Below are 18,573 nucleotides of genomic sequence, written 5' to 3' on the forward strand. Positions count from 1 at the left end.
AATTATGAGACCCACAAAGAAGCTCTGCAAAACTTCACAGGTGCAGCAAAAATGCCGCTGTTGCTTACTCCACCAGCTCTAAATACCCACAACTGGGTAACCAGTTCTGAACAACTCACCTCCAAACATGCAATTCTTTACAGAGCAGTGACATATGACAGCTATAATGACATGTGATAGCTATACCTTGGATGAATGAAGGAAAAGGGTACCTGCCCTGCTGAACTGCTAACAGAAGAGTAAGAAGGAGGGAAAGCACACATGCAGAGACTTTCACCCACTCGGTGAGAATGCCGTCGGCGGTGTCCCGTCCCTCCGGGGTGTCCCAGAACACGCGCGCTGTCAGCTTGTTGGGCTCTGCGGACTTCTCCTTCACGCTCGGGCACTGGATCCTTGGAGGTTCAGTGTCTGGGGAAATGAATGTGACAAAAAAGGGCACTGCAGCATCTGCCAGAGCTGTGCATTTTCTCCACAGCTCCTTCCCTGCTGTAAGGGTAGCCCAGGACCACCTCCAGCTGGCCTCCCCAGCCCTGGATTCATCCCAGCCAAGGTGCATGGGAGCCTTTACTTCTCACCTTTTTGTAAGAAGAGCTGACAGTGATCAGCCCTTTGTAATGCAGAAAACCCAACTAAAAGTAGTTACTGTAAATTTCTGTACATAGTTCAGTTAAAAAGTCATTTTGGATGGCTTTGAACTCCAAGGAGGGATGTCCAAGATCATACCCAGGGAGCCTGGATGTTCTATTTATCTGCATCCTTTTCTTTGTCCATCTGTGCAGTAGTTGATGTGATTAAGAGCATTTTTAAAGCACATTGAACATCAATATATCTCTGCATGGTAACTTTGCATGTTACTCTTTACATGCTGGTTATTTTTCCTGCAGTAATGGCAAAATGAGAAACAACAGAAGTCTGGCACAATTATCATTTTGTGGAGAATCAATGCTGCATTTGAGTTTTTCCAAGTAACTCATATAATGTCTTACATCAGTGGCCAGCACTACTAGGACAAGCATCCCATCAATACAGGCTCAGGATGTGACAAAAGGATGACTTAGCTTGGTGACAGCCATTTACCACAACCTCTGTTATACAAACTGCAGGAAAAGGCAATCTTTCCAGAAGAAAAGACAGGGACATTTTTCAATCTTCTAGAGGAAAGTAATCTATTTCAATACATGTTACAGTGCATTAAAGATATAATGAAAACATTATTCAAGTAAGTATTGGCATTTTTAGCTAACTGATAACCAAAACCAGCTGTACATTGATTTTTCTTTTAATCAAAATTATTTCCGCAACATGAGGGATATCCTTCCTCTTCCAGGGTGAGGGCAGGAGACAGTCTGCTTTGTTAGGACAGAATACTCACTAACTATAAGGACTTCTGTAAGTCACTGCTAGAACATATCTGATTAAAAAAAAAATCTTTTTTCCCCCTTTTAATGAATACATTTGACTACTGAAAGGCCTTATACCTTTCCTACATGGATCTTCACTGCTGTACTGCAAAGCCCACATAATTTATGCAAAAATGCTACACAGTGCAACTGCAGTATAAAAGGGTAGAGGAAAGCCCCTTGTTTTAAGGTTCAGCTCTGAAGTAATTTTAGCCATACTCAATGCCAAAAGCTGTGGAATCCCCAGGACACTTCCATGACATAAAGTTTACCAGTCCCTGCCTCTGATCACAAGTAGCATCCCTACTGCGCACAGTACAACTCACTGAATATCAAAGTTAAGAATTTAAGCAGCCTTTTTGCCTTTGTATTTCATTGCTCTCCTCAATTTCACTCCTCAGCTGCTCAATCAGTCCTCTCCTGGCCACTGTGTAGGCTGCAGCTCTGTAACTTCTGCATTACACTAAGGAACAAGTGTTCAACTGCAAATGTCACTGTACTGTTAGAATTATGTCTGGCCACAATTATGTGTGTGATGTCTGGTCACAAAAAAATCTCTATCCTACCTATCAAAAGGTCTAAATATAATCTTATTTAACAGTCTGCTGATTGTTAAGACTGAGCAGATCTCACTATTTGCATATAGGAGCTGTGTGCACAAACTACGCAGTATTACCACAACTTAAATCTTAGTGTTACTTTTACTGGGTTACTTGGGATTTGTAATCCTATGCAACAACTGGGCCTTGAAACCCTGTGCAACAACTACTGTGCATTTTTGGAATAAAAAAGAAGTGTCAGTGCTAACTTAGTCTCTTTTTTTTTACTGCTTAAGGTACTTGCTTACTTTACTCCGCAAGACAGCATCCTTTGTAATCAGCTCACCATCTCTGCACTCAGATGAGCTTCTGAAAGTGCCAGGAAATAGAGAGGACAGTATTTTATCATTTCCAAACATAAAAGTTTGTTTTTCTTCCTCTGCCCACACCACTGAGAAGGACAAAGCTTTTTTTTACAAACAAAAGCAAGAGACACCATAAACAGTCTAGACCCAAGCAGATCATTTCTACATTTGTACAACACCAAATCACAGGAAACCTGAAAAATACTTTATGAACATCAGGCCACAGTGGAGAGGCTCCAAAGCCATACGCCAACCTAGACTGAGCCATAGGCATTCTGAGGAAAACCAAGCTATCATACACACAAGACACTAAGCATAAACACTCTACCACCCACATGCTTTAAATTACTGGTAGCCATTTCAGATGGCCAAAGAAATACTTTCCTTTGTGGGTGGCTGCTGAAGCTTTTATCAGAGCCTTCCCAGAAACAGGGGCAGCCTTCTGAGACTTTACATGCTGAAATTTCATTAGTAGTCAGAAAAGTTAAATCTCAGTATTTATCTTTCTTTTGATTTATGTATATAGAAATACTTCTTCCAGCTGAGGTTCCCAGGAGACCACTGGCTATGTAATTCAAATTGCTGGCATAACTAGAGAGAACTAGGCTGAAATTTAAATTAGCTCACTGCAACCATGCTGGTAACTACAATCCATTCACATTCTCTGGATATATTTGAAGACCACGATCCTGAGGAAGAAAAACAGTTCAGCCAATGGGTTTACATTCAAACCTGTTTTTAATCATTAAGCAGAAGAGAGTTTGACAAATTCCAGCACAGAAAACATGCTGGAAGAGCAGCATAGTAACCACACACTATCAAGGAGACACTGAGGAAGCACCAAAAGCTATGACAAGCATGGTAAAGTGCTGGCCATTTATACCAGACTCATCTCTATTAAAGTGGCAATGTTTGGCTTTGGACTGAAAGTACTGAGTGACAGAACCTTGCACACTTGGAAAACTGTTCTCTGCTTCCTTGAGAGGGACAGTATTGGTGCAATTTTGCACGACGGGTGGGAAGAATGATGCATCTGACTCCATGATATCAGAAGGCTAATTAATTACTTTATCATACTGTATTATTCTATATTATATTACATCTAAACTGAAACTGAACAAGAACTCAACTGAACAAAATCTCGTGACTGTCTCCTGACCGACCGTCAGGACACAGCTTGCAGAGATTGGTCAAGAAAACAAAACACTCACACCAGAATCCAATTACCAAATTCCTTCAGGTAAACAATCTTCCATAATGCATTCCACTTGTGCACAAACGCAGGCACAGCAAATGAGATAAGAATTGTTTCGATCATTCTCTTGTCTGCTTCTCTCAGGTTCAGAGAATGTGAATCCCACAGGACAGTAGCTTTTTCTCCCCATGAACTGGATTAAAAAGACCTTTTGGAGTTGAGATGTGCAGGACGTGGCAGTGGCAGGTACCTTGGGATGTAGACCAAACAGCCCAACACCTCACTTACCCACGCAGGCTGCCGGGCGGCCGCTCCAGGCCTTGCTGTCCATGCAGGTGACGATGCGGTCCCCCTTCAGCTGGTACCCCGGGGAGCAGTAGTACTCACACCTCGAGCCAAAGTAGGCACCGTCCAAACACTTGAAGCCCCCGTTGGTTGGCATGGATAGGGTAGGGCAACGCTTCTCTGGAAAAGGAAATAGAGACTTCTGGAAATCTATGACCCTCCCTTTGCAGTAATGCACACGTTAGTACACAGAAATAAAGACACAGCTGGCAAACAACAAGTGGGAGAAAGTCTTGTTCTACGTGAGGTTTTTCCACACTGTTCTCATTAGTTGCATTTCAAATTTAACTCTACATGAGAGTTAGTGGCCTGATACAATATTTAATGAGAAAAGGGATGACAGGTACCTATTCCTCTCTTCTCAGAGAATGTTTTACTCTAAGAGCCCATTTAGACACCTGGTACAAATTGTGTCAACTTAGAAAGTCTAAGATGGGCAGCTTTTTAAAGCAGCTTTATGGCTCTGTCATAAAACTATTCCCACAAATCAAAATCTCGCATTGATAAAATATTCCCTATCTGTCACGAGTGTTTGTACCACTGAGATGCTTATCATGTCATGCACCCCTGAGAAAGTCTCAACAACAAACTAATCTACATATCTAAGCATACTGCCAACTGTAAAATAATTTAAAAAAAATAATCCAAAGATCAGTTTCAATGGCAAATAAAAATTTCTTGTCTGAAGCTGGAGCACAAGTCACACACACAAAGATTTTGCAACCACTTACGTTTGCAGAGCACCTTCCCAGACCAGCGTTTGCTCGACTGACAAATCAGCTGGTGAGGGCCATGCAGCTCGTAGCCCTTCTGACAGCGAATATCACATCTTGTGCCCAACACGTTCTTGTAATATTCCCCTTGAGGTGTCCTGCAGTTTGCATAACCATGTTTCACTTTAATGGGGGAGCACCACGGTGTTTCTGACACAGAGAAGAAAAAAGCCCCACACATAGCAATTAGAAAAATGTAAAAGTTCAGACACAAATATAAAATCACTTTGCTTAATCAAGGTCACAGAGAAGAAAAGGGAAAAAAAAAAACCCTCTTCTTTAAAAAGCCATCAATCTTTAAATTGGAGAACACTGCAGAGGTGCACTTATACATGAGGAAGTCATCCCTTTAAAGAATGGAAGCTCTTTTTTTATGACAAACATTAAAGATTGTAGCCATTATATTGGAGGGGTAGTGAGGGCAGGTGGGGTTTTACTATGCTTTTTGTCCATGGAATAAGTGTGCCACCATGTGGGCAGTTTGATGACAACTGAGCTTGTTTTTCCCTCTTGTTTTTAAGCAGACACATTCAACTTTGTTAGATCTAACTTTTGCTCTTTGATAAGAAAAGTTTGCACTAGGAACACCTTAATCTAGCTGCAGTTGTCAGCTTTCCACATTTAGCTTAGTGCTCATTAAAAAAAAAATAAGTTCTGCTTCCACAATAACCTGCCTTGTAAAACTCAGTGATGGTTCAAGCCCTCCCACAGTTAGAAGATACTTCTTACATAAATCATATTGCCAAGATGTCACACTGAACCTGCTCCAAATGAACCTGTATTAACTGGTCAGGGCCACACTGTAAAATATTCAGGATATGGGTACCTCCACCTTGTGAGGATTTACCTCCACACTGTAGTGCTGATGAGAATACCAAGTAGAGATTGCCCTTCCCAAAGTTTCACATTCTTTGTTTAGCTTTGACAAAAGGGCACCCCAAGAAAATGGGCAGTTCCTCAGTAGGTGTTTCCTACACAAGGAGTGACTAAGCCTGTGTCTTTCTCAGATCCAAGATTTGAAAAGCATGTATTGGGAGAGGAGAGAGGGAGGGAGAGAGGGAGGGAGGGAGAGAGGGAGGGAGGGAGGGAGGGATTGCAAAGCAAAAAGAAAAGATGACAAATCCTGAAATCCTGTGGGACAATGTGTGACATGAGGGAGGGGCATGAAAAAACATTTTGAATTTTGCAAGGAAGATGAAAAAAAACCCCTAAACAAACAAAACACAGGATTTTTAGCCTTCATACTTACAGTCACAAACAACACTAAAAATTTCTAGATCATGTTTGGCAGATGTTCACTCCTAGCTCAATTCTCATAGTTATTAAGTGCACCTTCCTATACTAGTTGGATCAGCTCCATACATAAACAAACAACAATCAACACAGCATTTCTCATACATGGAATATTTATATTCAATGTGCTCTGTCTCTATGACATATTTACATCTTCCCAAAGGAAACTACACCTTACACCTATATTTTTAAGTGTTGGTCCTGAATAAACACAAATAGCATCTGCAGACTAAAATCAGACACTAATTATCAATCTTTTGGCTAGACCAAGGGCACATTTCCTCTAGACTAATCCATTTCTGAAGCAGTTGTACTGTGATATGCTTATTTTTGTCTTTCAGCAATACAAGTAAAAAACCCTTTACAAAGATGTGTAGGTGAGATTTTTCCTAGTGCCACCAAACACACAGTAACTGAGGCACAGGACACAAGCAGGACAGTCTAACAGCACCCCTCAGATTAAGGGTAAAGTAGAATTCAGCTTTCTGGCTCAGCCACACAATCATCCCAGCTCTGTTTCTTCCCACCTGTAAGCCTGTTTTTTCAATGTCAAACACATCCTCTGCTATTTACCTTATAATTATGCAAAGTGCTTTGGTGGAGAGTGGGTTTTGGTTTGGGGGTTTGATTTTTTTTTAGACCTATTTCCTGTCCTTTACCCTAATCTGTATCCCACAGCTCCCACAACACATTTAAAAAATCCCCACATCCACTGCCTTGGGCCATTTTGTTGAGGGGCTGTATCACAGTGGCTCCCATTTTTCATGCTTGTTGTGCACCAAATGAAAATTGAGACAACAGATGAGGAGTGTGAGCTAATGGAACAGAAGTCAACTGCTGGAAAAATGAGTGATGCCAACACCCAGCTCTGCCTCCTTAACTGCTGCCCCAGGGCTGCTGGTGCAGTCTCAGCCACCACCTCTGACCACTCTCTGGGGGAAGCCACACATCTTGGATTCACAGCCTCTGTCTCATTCACCTCTCCTGAGAAATCCTCCTACTCCTGAGCTTTCCCACAATCTCTGTTTTAGTGGTCTCATGCCTAAACTCTCCAGCTTGTCTGTCCCACTTGCTCTTCCCATGCCCTGATATCTTAAATTTCCACTTATTTACATCCCCAAGCCTGGAAGATCTCCTTAACTAAGAACTAGGCCTCAGTTTTTCTGCAAAAGGGCTTAAACCTGAAGTTACTAAGACAACACTCTCTGCAAGGGCAGGACTGGGTGGATGAAAACTCATTTGGGCTGAGCTTTCACCCCCACCAGTTATGTAATTCTTCAGCAAATCAGTTCAAGACATTTATGCCTTGGGTTTTCCACATGTATAAATTCCAAATGCACACTGCTGACTTCCTTTGTAAAGGGTTTTAAGACAAATACGCTTTGCATATAGGAGGCTAATAAAAAATAAAAATAAAAAGGGCAAATAATCTATTTCAGGTATTGAAAATTGCCTGAGTTTTTCTGTATTTTTTCTGGTTTTACAAACACACTTGACTTGAGTAAACAGCTACCCACATACATATATTTTAAAAAGATAACTAACAGGTAAAGATGCAGTTTAATGCATAAACACAACATTGAAAAAGCAAAAGCCTTTCCTGTAGTATCACTGCAGCTACAGTGATTTTCAGAAACAAAACAAGCTCCTACACAGAGGCAAAATGCATCTTACACTGGACCAAATGATTCTGCCAGAAAGAAAAACAAAAGCAAACATGCTTTCTGGATGCAGATAACTTGAAGAGCTTAGGAGGAACATCTGTTTGATTTAAAGCATTACAATGCTTACTCTTGAACTGGTTGTGATTAGAGGAAAGTGGGTGAGGCAGGGTTTACAAGCCATTTATAAATACTGGGGGTTAGACCAAGCAATACTGCTGGAAAACCCAGCTAACTTGAAAAGCACATCAAACAATACAACAAAGTTTTAGATCAAAGTTTGTTTATTTTTAAGTGAAGGCACGTATTGGTTTTCAAAGGCTAAGCAGCTACATAGAGCACTTGTGGAATATTAGGTTTGTGTGAGGCCCCAAGGGGTTACATAAGCTGTTCCCTGCCTCAAGGCAAGCTCAGCCGTGTTCCTGAAGGCTTTGGGGATTATAACAGCTAGAGATTTCCCACACACCTTTTCTGGAACTTCACTATCTATATCAGGCTCTGTTCACCCAACTGAAATTTGAGTTTTAGGTACCAGGACCTAAATACTGGTTTCTTGTTTAATAGAAAGTATGCACCTCAGCATAAAAAATAACTAAAAAGTCCCTCAGCAATACAATATCCTGAATTTTCACTTAGTAGTGTATCCTGTGTTTGAAACCACTGGAAAACAGGCAGCAAACTGAAATGGTTGAAGCCCCAATATTGCCTTTACAGCTATGGATACTGCCTGATCATTACAATATCTGAGAAAAAATATTAGGAATGAGGATGACCAGAGCAGTGGCACTGGAGCTGTGATAAACATAGGAACTGCTGTACTCAGGAAACCTTTCCTCATGAAATATGATCAAAGATGCCAAGTGGCAGGAAGGAAAGCACTTTCTAGAGCATCATCTCCCCTAGCCCTTTGATCCTGTTTGAACACCAGCCTCAGCTGAGCCCATCCTTCACAAAAAACACACAAAGTGACCAGCTGTACTGCTGCTAGCTGCTACACCAGCCAACAGAGCTGATGGCTCACCAGGGAGGAAGGGAAAAACTCCTTAAAAATGCTGTAGGCACAGAAAACCTTGGCCCTGTTTCTCTGGAAAGCTGAGCAAGTGGGAAAACGTCCAGATGAAGACAAAAGGGTTTAGAAGGAGGTCGATTTTCACCCCTCCCAGTAAACTGCAATGTTTTGTTTGCAGATGTCAAAGAGGATGAATCTTGCACATGTGTGCTTGCTTGCACATGAGTAGAAAGAAAAATCCAATGCTGCTTGCATAGGTGAACACCAATTAAAAAATCCATTCAGTTCCTGTTATTGGTAAGTTTTATTTGCTAAGAAATGGGCCACACCCAAAATGCTGGACTGCACATCTGAGGAGAAGCTCTGAAGATTGCTAAACAGCCTGTTTTTCCTTGCTTTGTCTTTCTCCATCCCCTTCCCCCCCCCCAAAACCAACATAAAGAAGTATGCTAATGAAGAATCAGCCTTTTCTGTTCCAGTGCTTTATATTCTTAGATTCACATTATCTGTTCCTCTACATTTGGCAGTAGTGCTTCCCAACTTGGGGCAGTTTTTAATATCTGTGTGAACGAGTCATTATGTTCCACTTAGCCTGGTGACATTTTGGCTGACACAAGTACAATCCATTTTGGATCACCATACAAAAGGAATTTACACAGAATCCACATTTTAACTACTTGCCTGCCCTGGCATGAATTGGCATTGATTTATCTTCATGATCTCAGAGTTATTTTTCTATGTCTCTGTATAGGATCACATGTTAGAAGGCAAAGAAAAATGACTTAGCCTAAATAAAGCTTTAGAGAATTATTTGTGCACATGTTTGAAAGCAAAATTTTTTACTTGAGTATTTTCCTGGGAGGAAGATGAGACATTTATGAAAACAGCAACATAGCCATAAAAGCTGTATGGCTTGGCTGTTCATAAATGTCTGAATTATTTTATGACTTACCTCTTATATGGCCCATTGATTCTTTGCAGAGAATCAATAATGTACAACAAGACACCAATGACCAGTATTTCTAAGTAATCAAAATGATGACAACCCTAGTACCTCCATAGATTAATTCAGTAAAAAGAAACACAGTTACTATTTAAGTGACAAATGAAATGCTACATTTCTTTAATGTCTAGACTTCTGAGGAATTTTGGCAGAGGAGAGTGATATTAAGACAAAAGCAGACTTTTTAGAAAATGGACACAGCAAATGGAAGATTTACTGGTAGTAGCAAAAAACTTCTCACTCTTGCTGAATGGCAAAATCTTCCAGAATAGGGAAGAAAACCTGAATTTGCTTTATAAATGTGCCCATCCATTCACTCATCCAGCTTCATAATTTGGTTTTGGAATGCACACATGCATTTGTTAAACACACTTCACTTGGCACTTCAGGTAGCAGGCTAACCTGAAATGCAAGCAATTCTATGGAAAGAAAAATGTCATGAAAATCAAGTTCTCTTGCATGTACTTCTATACATTACCATCAGTAAGCTCAGGTTTTGAATCAGTTTATCATTGATGGTTTTGTTAGCATGTATGGATAAGAAAGAGAAGCTCTTCCTGATTTTCATCATTCAACAGCCTGATCTCCCAGGAGCAAAGGCATAATAAAAGTTACTTACTCAGGTGCACGAAAGAGTTGTGATCAATATTTGGTCTAATTTCCATTGTTAAACACAGCAGAAATTAAATCTTGATCTAAATATCCATGAGAAAAAACATGGAGCTGGATCACCAAGATTGTATAATCCATGAAAAGAAAAAAAGAACGAAGCTTTCTGTCAGCAAGCAATTGATCCTCTTTAGCACATAAGCAAAGCATTCACCTTTGTATCTACTGCGTGCATAAACATCCTCATCATCTTCAAGGGGTGAATATCCTGATCCTACAATAAAAAAGAAGAGAAAAAAAACTGCAGCAAGAAAGGAAATATAAATTAAAAATAAAAGAAAGCTTTGAGAAAAGACATGCAAGATTAGGATGCAATAATCTATGCAATGTCATCAGCATGGGCTTCTCTGAAGCTCAGAGTCATAGCAGACCCACTTTATAGTGAATTTGGAAGGGGCAAATGGATTTGATAATGAAGTGAAATAGTAAATTTCTCTTGGTGCTCCTAGTGCAATGTTAAGTGGCACATGCCAAGTCACAGCTGCTCTGTTACAGCTACCATATAGGTGATCTACTGAGCAGAGCAGGTACAGGTGAAAGGCCTCATCAGAGGTTTCACTATAAAGTGGTTTCAGAGTGTCAATGGCAGTCAACAGCCATCAGGCCAAACAGCAAAAGTAAAATGTAAACAACTCAAGTCCAACCATCCTTAATGACCTGTAAGATCCTGACACCAAGAACAAGACATTGAGGTACATGACCTGCAAACACAAGTTACACTGAAATCAAAAACACGGTTTGGTTTCAAGCATTCTTCTGGCATTGTTCAAATACAGAGACAACAAAGCTCCATACTTTCAAAACCCTGTGCAATGGCTGAAAGCTTAAAATAAAGGTAGAAGCTGCTTTCTAAAAACCAGAAACCAGTTGGAGCACTTCTACTCAAATAAACTACCAATAAAACAAAGCAGTTGGCAAGAAAGCCTTCAAAATTCCTAAACAACACTTATTCAAAATCAGCATTTTTAGAGCATGAAGTCTAGTCTAAATTCTAGATAAATCTTTTCTACAAAGAAGGGCTCATACAAATTCCCCCTTTGAGATATCCTTTTTAAAACCTTGCATGCAATAGGCAGGTACTCAGGGGCCACAGGAGCTTCTCACATGGAATCTCAAGTTCCAGCATTTGGGGTTATATCATCACTATTTGCTGACATCTGAGACTACAGCCTGTACAAGCTGCTGCTTAAAATTAGACAAAATTATTTAATTCAGGCACCTCAATAAGCTACTGATTCCATGTGCAAAGAATACAACTCTTCAGCAGAAATCAAACCCAAGAGTTTGATTTCTGTCAACATCTGTCAAAAGATTCCATTTCTTATTAAAAAAACCCAAAACATCAGTCCATAAAATGGTGAAACTTGATTTCTTCCTCTACCAGACTCAAGAAAACTTATGTATCTGCAGCTGGTCCATGGGAGCACTTCCCCAGCACTGGGAATCCCTCCACCAATTTGAACTGGGACCTGAAGAAGTGAATTTCCTCTGAAATTGAGGGACTTGTACACAATGAAGTCTTTCTATCACTTAGAATAATTTCTCTGGATTTTTAATGTTTCTTGTTGAGATTCAATTTTGATATCTAAACACTGACATCTGAGAGACTTTTGAACATAAAACCAAACTTTTTTGCACTTGAAATCTGACTGCAGAGCAAAAAGACCAAGCTGTGATCCCTGAGGGCTTCAGGAAGACCTTGATATGTAAATGAGTACCTCTCTAAACATCAATTTTTCTGCCAGAAATTGGAATACTCTTAGCTAATTACTCACTTTCAAGGCTATAAAACTGTTACTTCAGTGTTATCACCAAAAATTGTCCAAATTTTACTGTGCAGTGACTTCAGCATTTAAAATTAGTAAATCTCAGAATTATGCGAGCTCTTATGCATTTGCCTTTCCTTAGACAACAAACAAATAAGTCCTTCTGACAGTTTTCTAAGAAAAACAGGCCTTAAAGAGCTATTCACTGCTTTTGCCCTGAAAGGAGGCTCTCCTGATGGAGCTTGACATCTCCCATTTCCAACTCATTTTCTACCTCAAAATGAAAAGTCAGTCATATCTCTTTCCTAACAATCAATGTTTTCTTAATAAACACAACAGACTTGGCTTGGGGAGCCATGGAAGAGGTGTTCCTTGTTCATCTCCATTTTCTCAGCCACAAATCAAAGCATTTCTGCTTCACATACATTCACAACTGGCTACCAAGCCATGTAAGGACAAAGCATTATTCTGTGTTGGACATGCTAAAATTATCACAGTTCAGGGTATAGCAGGTTCCTGCCAAAAACAGGTGTGGACTTTGTTCTGGCAGATGTCAAGCAAAACACATGAAATAACACTTTCATTTTAAGATTAATCTATGGATTTACACCATTCTGTTTATGTCAGGAAAACAGGATTTCTTCATTCACAAAATAAAATTCTGTCCCCATTGCAGAGGTTTACTTGTACAGGTCTGATGGCAAGATCAGGGCACAAGAACATAGTGCCAAGCCAGGCACTGCATACAGATGAACAACACTTCACATACTATAATTCCTTTGTAACGGAGAAAAAGAAAGAATGTGACACAGAAGAGGCAGAAGAACTATGCACACTTGCTGTCCCAGGACTGACCTAACAATGCTGAGTTTAAATTAAAGTGAGCCATAGACAACTACAGTGTAGCATATTAAACCAACGTGAAACTTTTCAATTTACTGCCCTGAAACAGCAGAAGTTCTGGAACACAAGTCCTATAAGGAATTGCTGAGGGAGTTAGGGTTGATAAGCCTGGAGAAAAGGAGGCTCAACACTTTCTCTAACTGCCTGAAAAGATGCTGTAGACACATGGGGTGTGTCTCTTCTCCCAGGTAACAACCAACAGGATGAGAGAGAGGAAATAGCCTCAGGCTGGGCAAGGGGAAGTTTAAAATAGCAAAGAACAGCTATTAGGAAAAATTTGTTCACTGAAAGGGTTGTCAAAAACATTGGAACAGGCTGCCCAGGGAAGTGACTGAGTCAGTATTCCTGCAGGTATCTAGATGATACCAAGTTTTGGCACTTAAAGACATGGTTTGGTGGAATATTAAAAAGAGAAAATTTGCAAATAATTTTACTATATTTTTGGGGGGGTTTAAGCCCACACCTTCAGCTTCTGCAAACGGACCTTACCCCAGAGAGCACTTGAAGAAAGTCTGTCAGGAAACAGTGCCAGGAACTCATCACTTTGTCTACCTTAGTGTACTTTTTAGGCTGCTAAACGAACGCATAATTTGGCTTCTAATTCCTGGTAAGAGCCTTGAAGGGAAATTCTGAGAAAGCACGGCTTTACGCCACTGGCACGGAAAACTTGCGGTGAAAGCGACGGAGAAGGAGAGCTCGGCGCTGTCATTTCTACACGAGAATTCAGAGCAGCGGCCCCGGCCCGGCCCCGCTCTGCCCCGGCCCCGGCCCGGCCCTGCTCTGCCCCCGGCCCCGCTCTGCCCCGGCCCCGCCGCCTCTTCCTCCCCTTCCTCACCCTCGTACTCCAGGCTGGCCCGGGCGCCCAGGGCGAGCAGCGCGGCGAGGTGCAGCCAGCAGCTCCCCATGCTCCTCACGGCTCTGCCCGGCCCGGGGCTGCAGCAGGAGGAGCAGCAGGAGGAGAAGGAGGAGGAGGGGGACGGGGACACTCTCCGAGGGGCTCCCGGGCTCCGCCTGAGTCTCCCCCTCCGGCTGCCCTGCCTCGCCTCACCTCCGGGAGGGTTTGGGTCCGCCGGGGCTCCGGTGTCGCCTGTGCCATTTGTTGTCCCCCCAGGGGTCCTGCTGCCCTCCGACGTGCCCCCCGGACTCGCCCGGTGGTGCCCGGCCCGCAGAGATGTGCGGGATTCCCACCGGTGACCCCGCCTCAGCCAGGGCACCGAGGGGCCGGGACTGCGTGCCTGGCCAGGTGTCTTCCCATAGCATCACAGAACCTACTGGGTTGGAAAAGACACCTGACATCATCGAGTGTAACCTGTGGCCACCGTGTCAACTACAACATGGTACTGAGTGCCATGTCGTTCCTTAAATACCTACAGGGAGAGTGACTCCCCCATCTCCCTGGACTGCCCATTCCGATATGTCATCACCCTTTCCGTGAAAAAAAAATATCCCTACTAATGCCCCGCCCTGGTGCAGCTTGAGAGCACGTGCTCCCAATCCTTGCTCTTGTTGCCTGGTGGAAGAGACCCCGTTTTGCTACACCTTCCTTTCAGGGAGTCCTAGAGAGCAACGCGGTGCCCACTGAGCTCCTTTATTCCAGGCTAAACCCAGCTCCCTCAGCCCCTCCTCACAGCACTTGTGCTCCAGAGCCTTCCCAGCTCACTTCCCCTTCTCTGGACATGCTCCAGCCCCTCAATGTCCTTGCTGAATTAAAGGGGTCCAGAATGGATACAGCACTCGTGGTGGCCTCACCAGTACAGGGGGAAAATGTCTGACCTGGTCCTGCTGCCACACTACTGGTGACACAGGCCAGCTGCCACTGGCCTCCTTGGCCCCCTGGGCACACCTGGCTCACGTTCAGCTACTGCTGACCAGCACCTCCAAGTCCTTTTCCTCCAGGAACCTTTTCAGCCACTCTGCCCCTAGCCTATAGTGAAAAGATCACCACATTTCCAACTTTTTTAATGCTGCTGGGAAATGGAGAACAGCAAAAAGCCTAAAGATACAGCAATAATAGCCAATTTCAGTTGCATGGTAGATTTCACAGAATAACAAAAAGAAGAGAGCAAAATGAAAAACAACAAAAAAAACCAAAAGCCACATCAAAACTATAATGACACTGTGTCTTGAGCACACAGAAACAACATGAATTAGATGAACCTAAATGGTATTTTCTGTAGTGCACAGCCACTGGCTACTTTTGATACTGGGAGGAAAGAGAAAGCTCCTTTCACATTTAACCTTTCAACTCAGAGAAAAAGTGCTTGGGAATTCCTCCCATTTTCAAAAAGTTGATCAGTTTAACCACGTGCAAGAAGAGAATGACCAGTTTCCCCCAGTAAGTCTGCAACATCTGGATTTAGTTCATCCAATGTTTTACATTCCACAGTACCTGAAGGCATATCAAATATGTGCCATACTAAATATGTGAATTTAAGACCTTAGCTCTACTGCAGCAAACTGAAGAGCTTCTTGGAGAATGGCAGGGCTAAGGTCACTCAGACCTCAGAAGTCTGGAAGAAGCACATGACAGGGCAGAAAAGGCACAAAACGGTCATGATGTTCACATTTTTTTGTGTAAAAATACTTGCATTCGTGTTTATGATGGTACTAAAAATGGAAATCTGGGTTTTTCATCTCATTCTTTACTGGCTAAACATTATACCCCAGAGGTCTGCAAAGTTCATGTTTAAAAACCATTTGCTTTGGTGGGACCTCAGTATTTGTTTAAAAACTGTCTGCACAGTTAGGTGTTTTGTTGCATCTGTTCTATGAAGCCCTATATATATTTTTCGTTGTTGTTGTTTTATTATAGAAATCCTACAATCACAGACTGGTTTGGGTTCAAATGGACCTTAAAGCATTGAAACAAAACCATTTCATAATCAGCAATAATTGTTCTTAACTGAGAATCAGAGGGTATCAAGAAAATCATGGCATGTTTCTGAATGCCAGCCAAGTTAATAATCTTATGTGCAGTTTATTAGCTCAAATGAATAACTTCCAGAGATGTTTAAGCATTTCCCTGCTCATATATATGGAAATACACTGGTGTATAGCACAGATTTGAGTTTCCATGCACAGCCACAAGCTCCAGTCCAACTGTTGTGCTTCTATTCCTTGCAGGTGTACAGTCTTCCAGGCACAGAAAGCAATCCTACACCAAAAAATCCCCTCAGGGCTGTACACAGATTAATTCACTGTGTCTCAGTATTGATTAAGATGCAAACACCATGTTTTAGTGCACAGGTTTTAACTTGCTTCAAGAGATTGCTTCATACAAGATTCCATCAAAGAACAGCTCTTTCAAAGTCACAATCAAAGCACAACTGAAATGCAGAACAGAAGACTTCAGGATTATCAAGCTCAAAAGAGGTCAAAGATGCCTGAAGTTTGCATGCCAGTAGTTTATGCTTTGTGAAGTAAAACCAGCCAATTACACAGAAATCATTAACTGGATTAGGAAAATGCAGGCATGGGTTCTTCTGCCAAAAATAATCTCTTTCCTCCTCCCTTGCCATCTGTGACCCAATGTGACTATGAAGAAACACTATAGCTGACACCAAGCCCTGAAGGTGTTTCCAAATAGATTCATTACATGTAGAGAGAGCAATCCCTCTGCATAGAAGGCAGATAACAAAATAAAACTTGTTTCGTGTGTGGGCAAATATTGTGCAACAAAAAAAGCACTACTCCTGGCTCAAGGGGTTTCCTTCACTTCAATGAAGTCCCATATCCAGAAGCAGGTGGCCATGCCCATGCAGTTTACTCTCAGAAAAATCAGTGGTGGGATGGAAACTGCATGGATACAGAAGTTTGTGCTAGTCCAGAAAAGCTCGGTAAAATACAACTGAACTCTGCTTCCTTTTATGGACACACATAGATATCTTAGATACAGGAAAACCAAAGCAAAACACTTTCCACCACTGATTTTGGTTTATTTTTCCCACTCCAGACTGGCACTAAAAAGTGGAAGTGGCTCAAGTGGCTCTGACTCAATGCAGGCAGAAGTGCTGTAACACAGCTGCAGTCAAAGGAAAGCTGGCAGACATAAAAAGAAACTACAATCCCCTTTGCCAACACATCCAAAAGATCCAGGAACCTTAGTGCAGTCCCAGGCTGCTCCTGGATACCTTGCTCCATTGCAAATGAGTTTGCTTTCACTGTAATCAGATCTTTAGTGTTAGAATGAGCAGTATGTTCAAATGCTGCATGCAGTTTACACAATTAAATGGCCAAAGATTGTTTTTTAAGTTCTATTCATTTGAAGTTGTTAAAAAGTATATCCTTCATAAATATGCTGTCCTTATATTCAATGAAAACAAACGAGAATTTCCAGAATACCAGTTCTGGAAATTCTAAAGAAAACTTCAGAATACTAATTCTGGAAATTCTGGTTTGCCCTGAATGGCTCTTGTGATGTGACATTTTGGATGATTCAATGGGAAGTGACAATTTAATTTAATTTCCAGTTATCAAATGTGTATATATCTCCATACTGGGTTTTCAACAGAAAATTAAGGAAAATGTAAACCAATAAATAGTGAAATATATGGAAGAAATTGGAATAAAGTGCTGATTACTGCGGGGGAAAGAAGGGAAGCTCAAAAGGCCAATAAAGATGCATTTGGGAGTTAACATCAGTACAACTTCAAAAAAAGTCTCAGTCATCTCCTTTGTTGATCCATGTTTCCCACATAAGCCATGTTCCCTTGGTGGCGGAGCAGAATGAGCCACAAGGTGCCACAATGATTCATCAAGAGGATGGGATCAAGCTGAGAGCTTGGCTCAAAGGGAAAAATCTGAATATTACATACATGAATAGTGCCCTCAAGTGATAGTGATTTTCAGACCAGTGAGTTGGTTTTTGTTTGTTTTGGCTCATTGCCCAGAGTCTTAAATAATGAGGAGCAGAGGAAACAGAAGAGTTAGCTTCCATGATTTTTTAAGCTGTCAAGAGAAGGTCCAAAAGCCTCTTTCCTCCCCTTTAAAGGACTCCCTGCACCTAAATAAGGAACTTTCAATAAAGTGAAATACGGCAAACAAAATAGAAACTCTGAAAAGATGGGCAAACAAAGGAAGTCACTGATCATTTGGAAAGGCACTCCTTATGTCAGGAGGAGACTAACAGGGAGGAGACCAAAGAAGAATGTTTCCCTTGTTAAGGCTATGAGGAATTCAAAGTTTACTCCTCAATAAATAATGATAAAAAAATTTGTGGCAGCATCTCTATGATCAGAAACTGTCACAGGCTGCTACCAGAGAGAGGATGAAAAGTGTCATGAACACTAAAATGCAAACCAGCTCAGCTGAACAAAATGTACATCTTTTAATTGATAGGTTTAAGGAAGGTACGTGCTGCATTACATCTACACAAAACACAGCTATTTAGCTGCATACTGCAAAATGTATTTGTTACTCTGAACACAGATGTGTCTGTGCTTTTCTGCTATACTAAACTCTGGCTTAGCCTTCAATAGGCACAGCAGCTGTGGGGTTGTCCATGGATATAGAAGAATGTTCCATACAGAAGAATTTGCAATCTGTGTCTGACAAACTACAAAAGGCTCTGCAAAGGCTGTTTTTTGTGAGGGGTCAGAGCCTGGAGCAGTGTCTCAGTCGTTATTCCATAGCATGACATGGTGGTTAATCCAT

The 18,573-nt window shown here is 41.6% G+C and overlaps 1 protein-coding gene across 5 annotated transcripts in view; it reads right to left on the bottom strand.

The window, feature by feature from the left end:
- The window catches only part of SRPX (sushi repeat containing protein X-linked), a 41,349-nt gene that overhangs the window by 8,084 nt on the left and 14,692 nt on the right, over nt 1-18,573 (bottom strand). Inside the window, exons 1-5 of one of the 5 annotated variants that reach the window (XM_009089625.4) lie at nt 13,757-13,908; nt 10,407-10,466; nt 4,576-4,767; nt 3,788-3,964; nt 282-408 (exon numbers count right to left, since the gene is read on the bottom strand). In XM_009089625.4, coding sequence (XP_009087873.1) covers nt 282-408; nt 3,788-3,964; nt 4,576-4,767; nt 10,407-10,466; nt 13,757-13,826 — 626 coding nt within the window. In that variant the 5' untranslated portion in view covers nt 13,827-13,908. Of the gene's footprint in view, nt 1-281; nt 409-3,787; nt 3,965-4,575; nt 4,768-10,202; nt 10,381-10,406; nt 10,467-13,756; nt 13,909-18,573 lie in introns of those variants that run through there. The other 4 variants (XM_030234707.2, XM_018913494.3, XM_018913495.2 and 1 more) reach the window with 4 other exon arrangements.

The sequence above is a fragment of the Serinus canaria genome, chromosome 1 (assembly GCF_022539315.1).
Source record: "Serinus canaria isolate serCan28SL12 chromosome 1, serCan2020, whole genome shotgun sequence".
NCBI lineage: Eukaryota > Metazoa > Chordata > Aves > Passeriformes > Fringillidae > Serinus > Serinus canaria.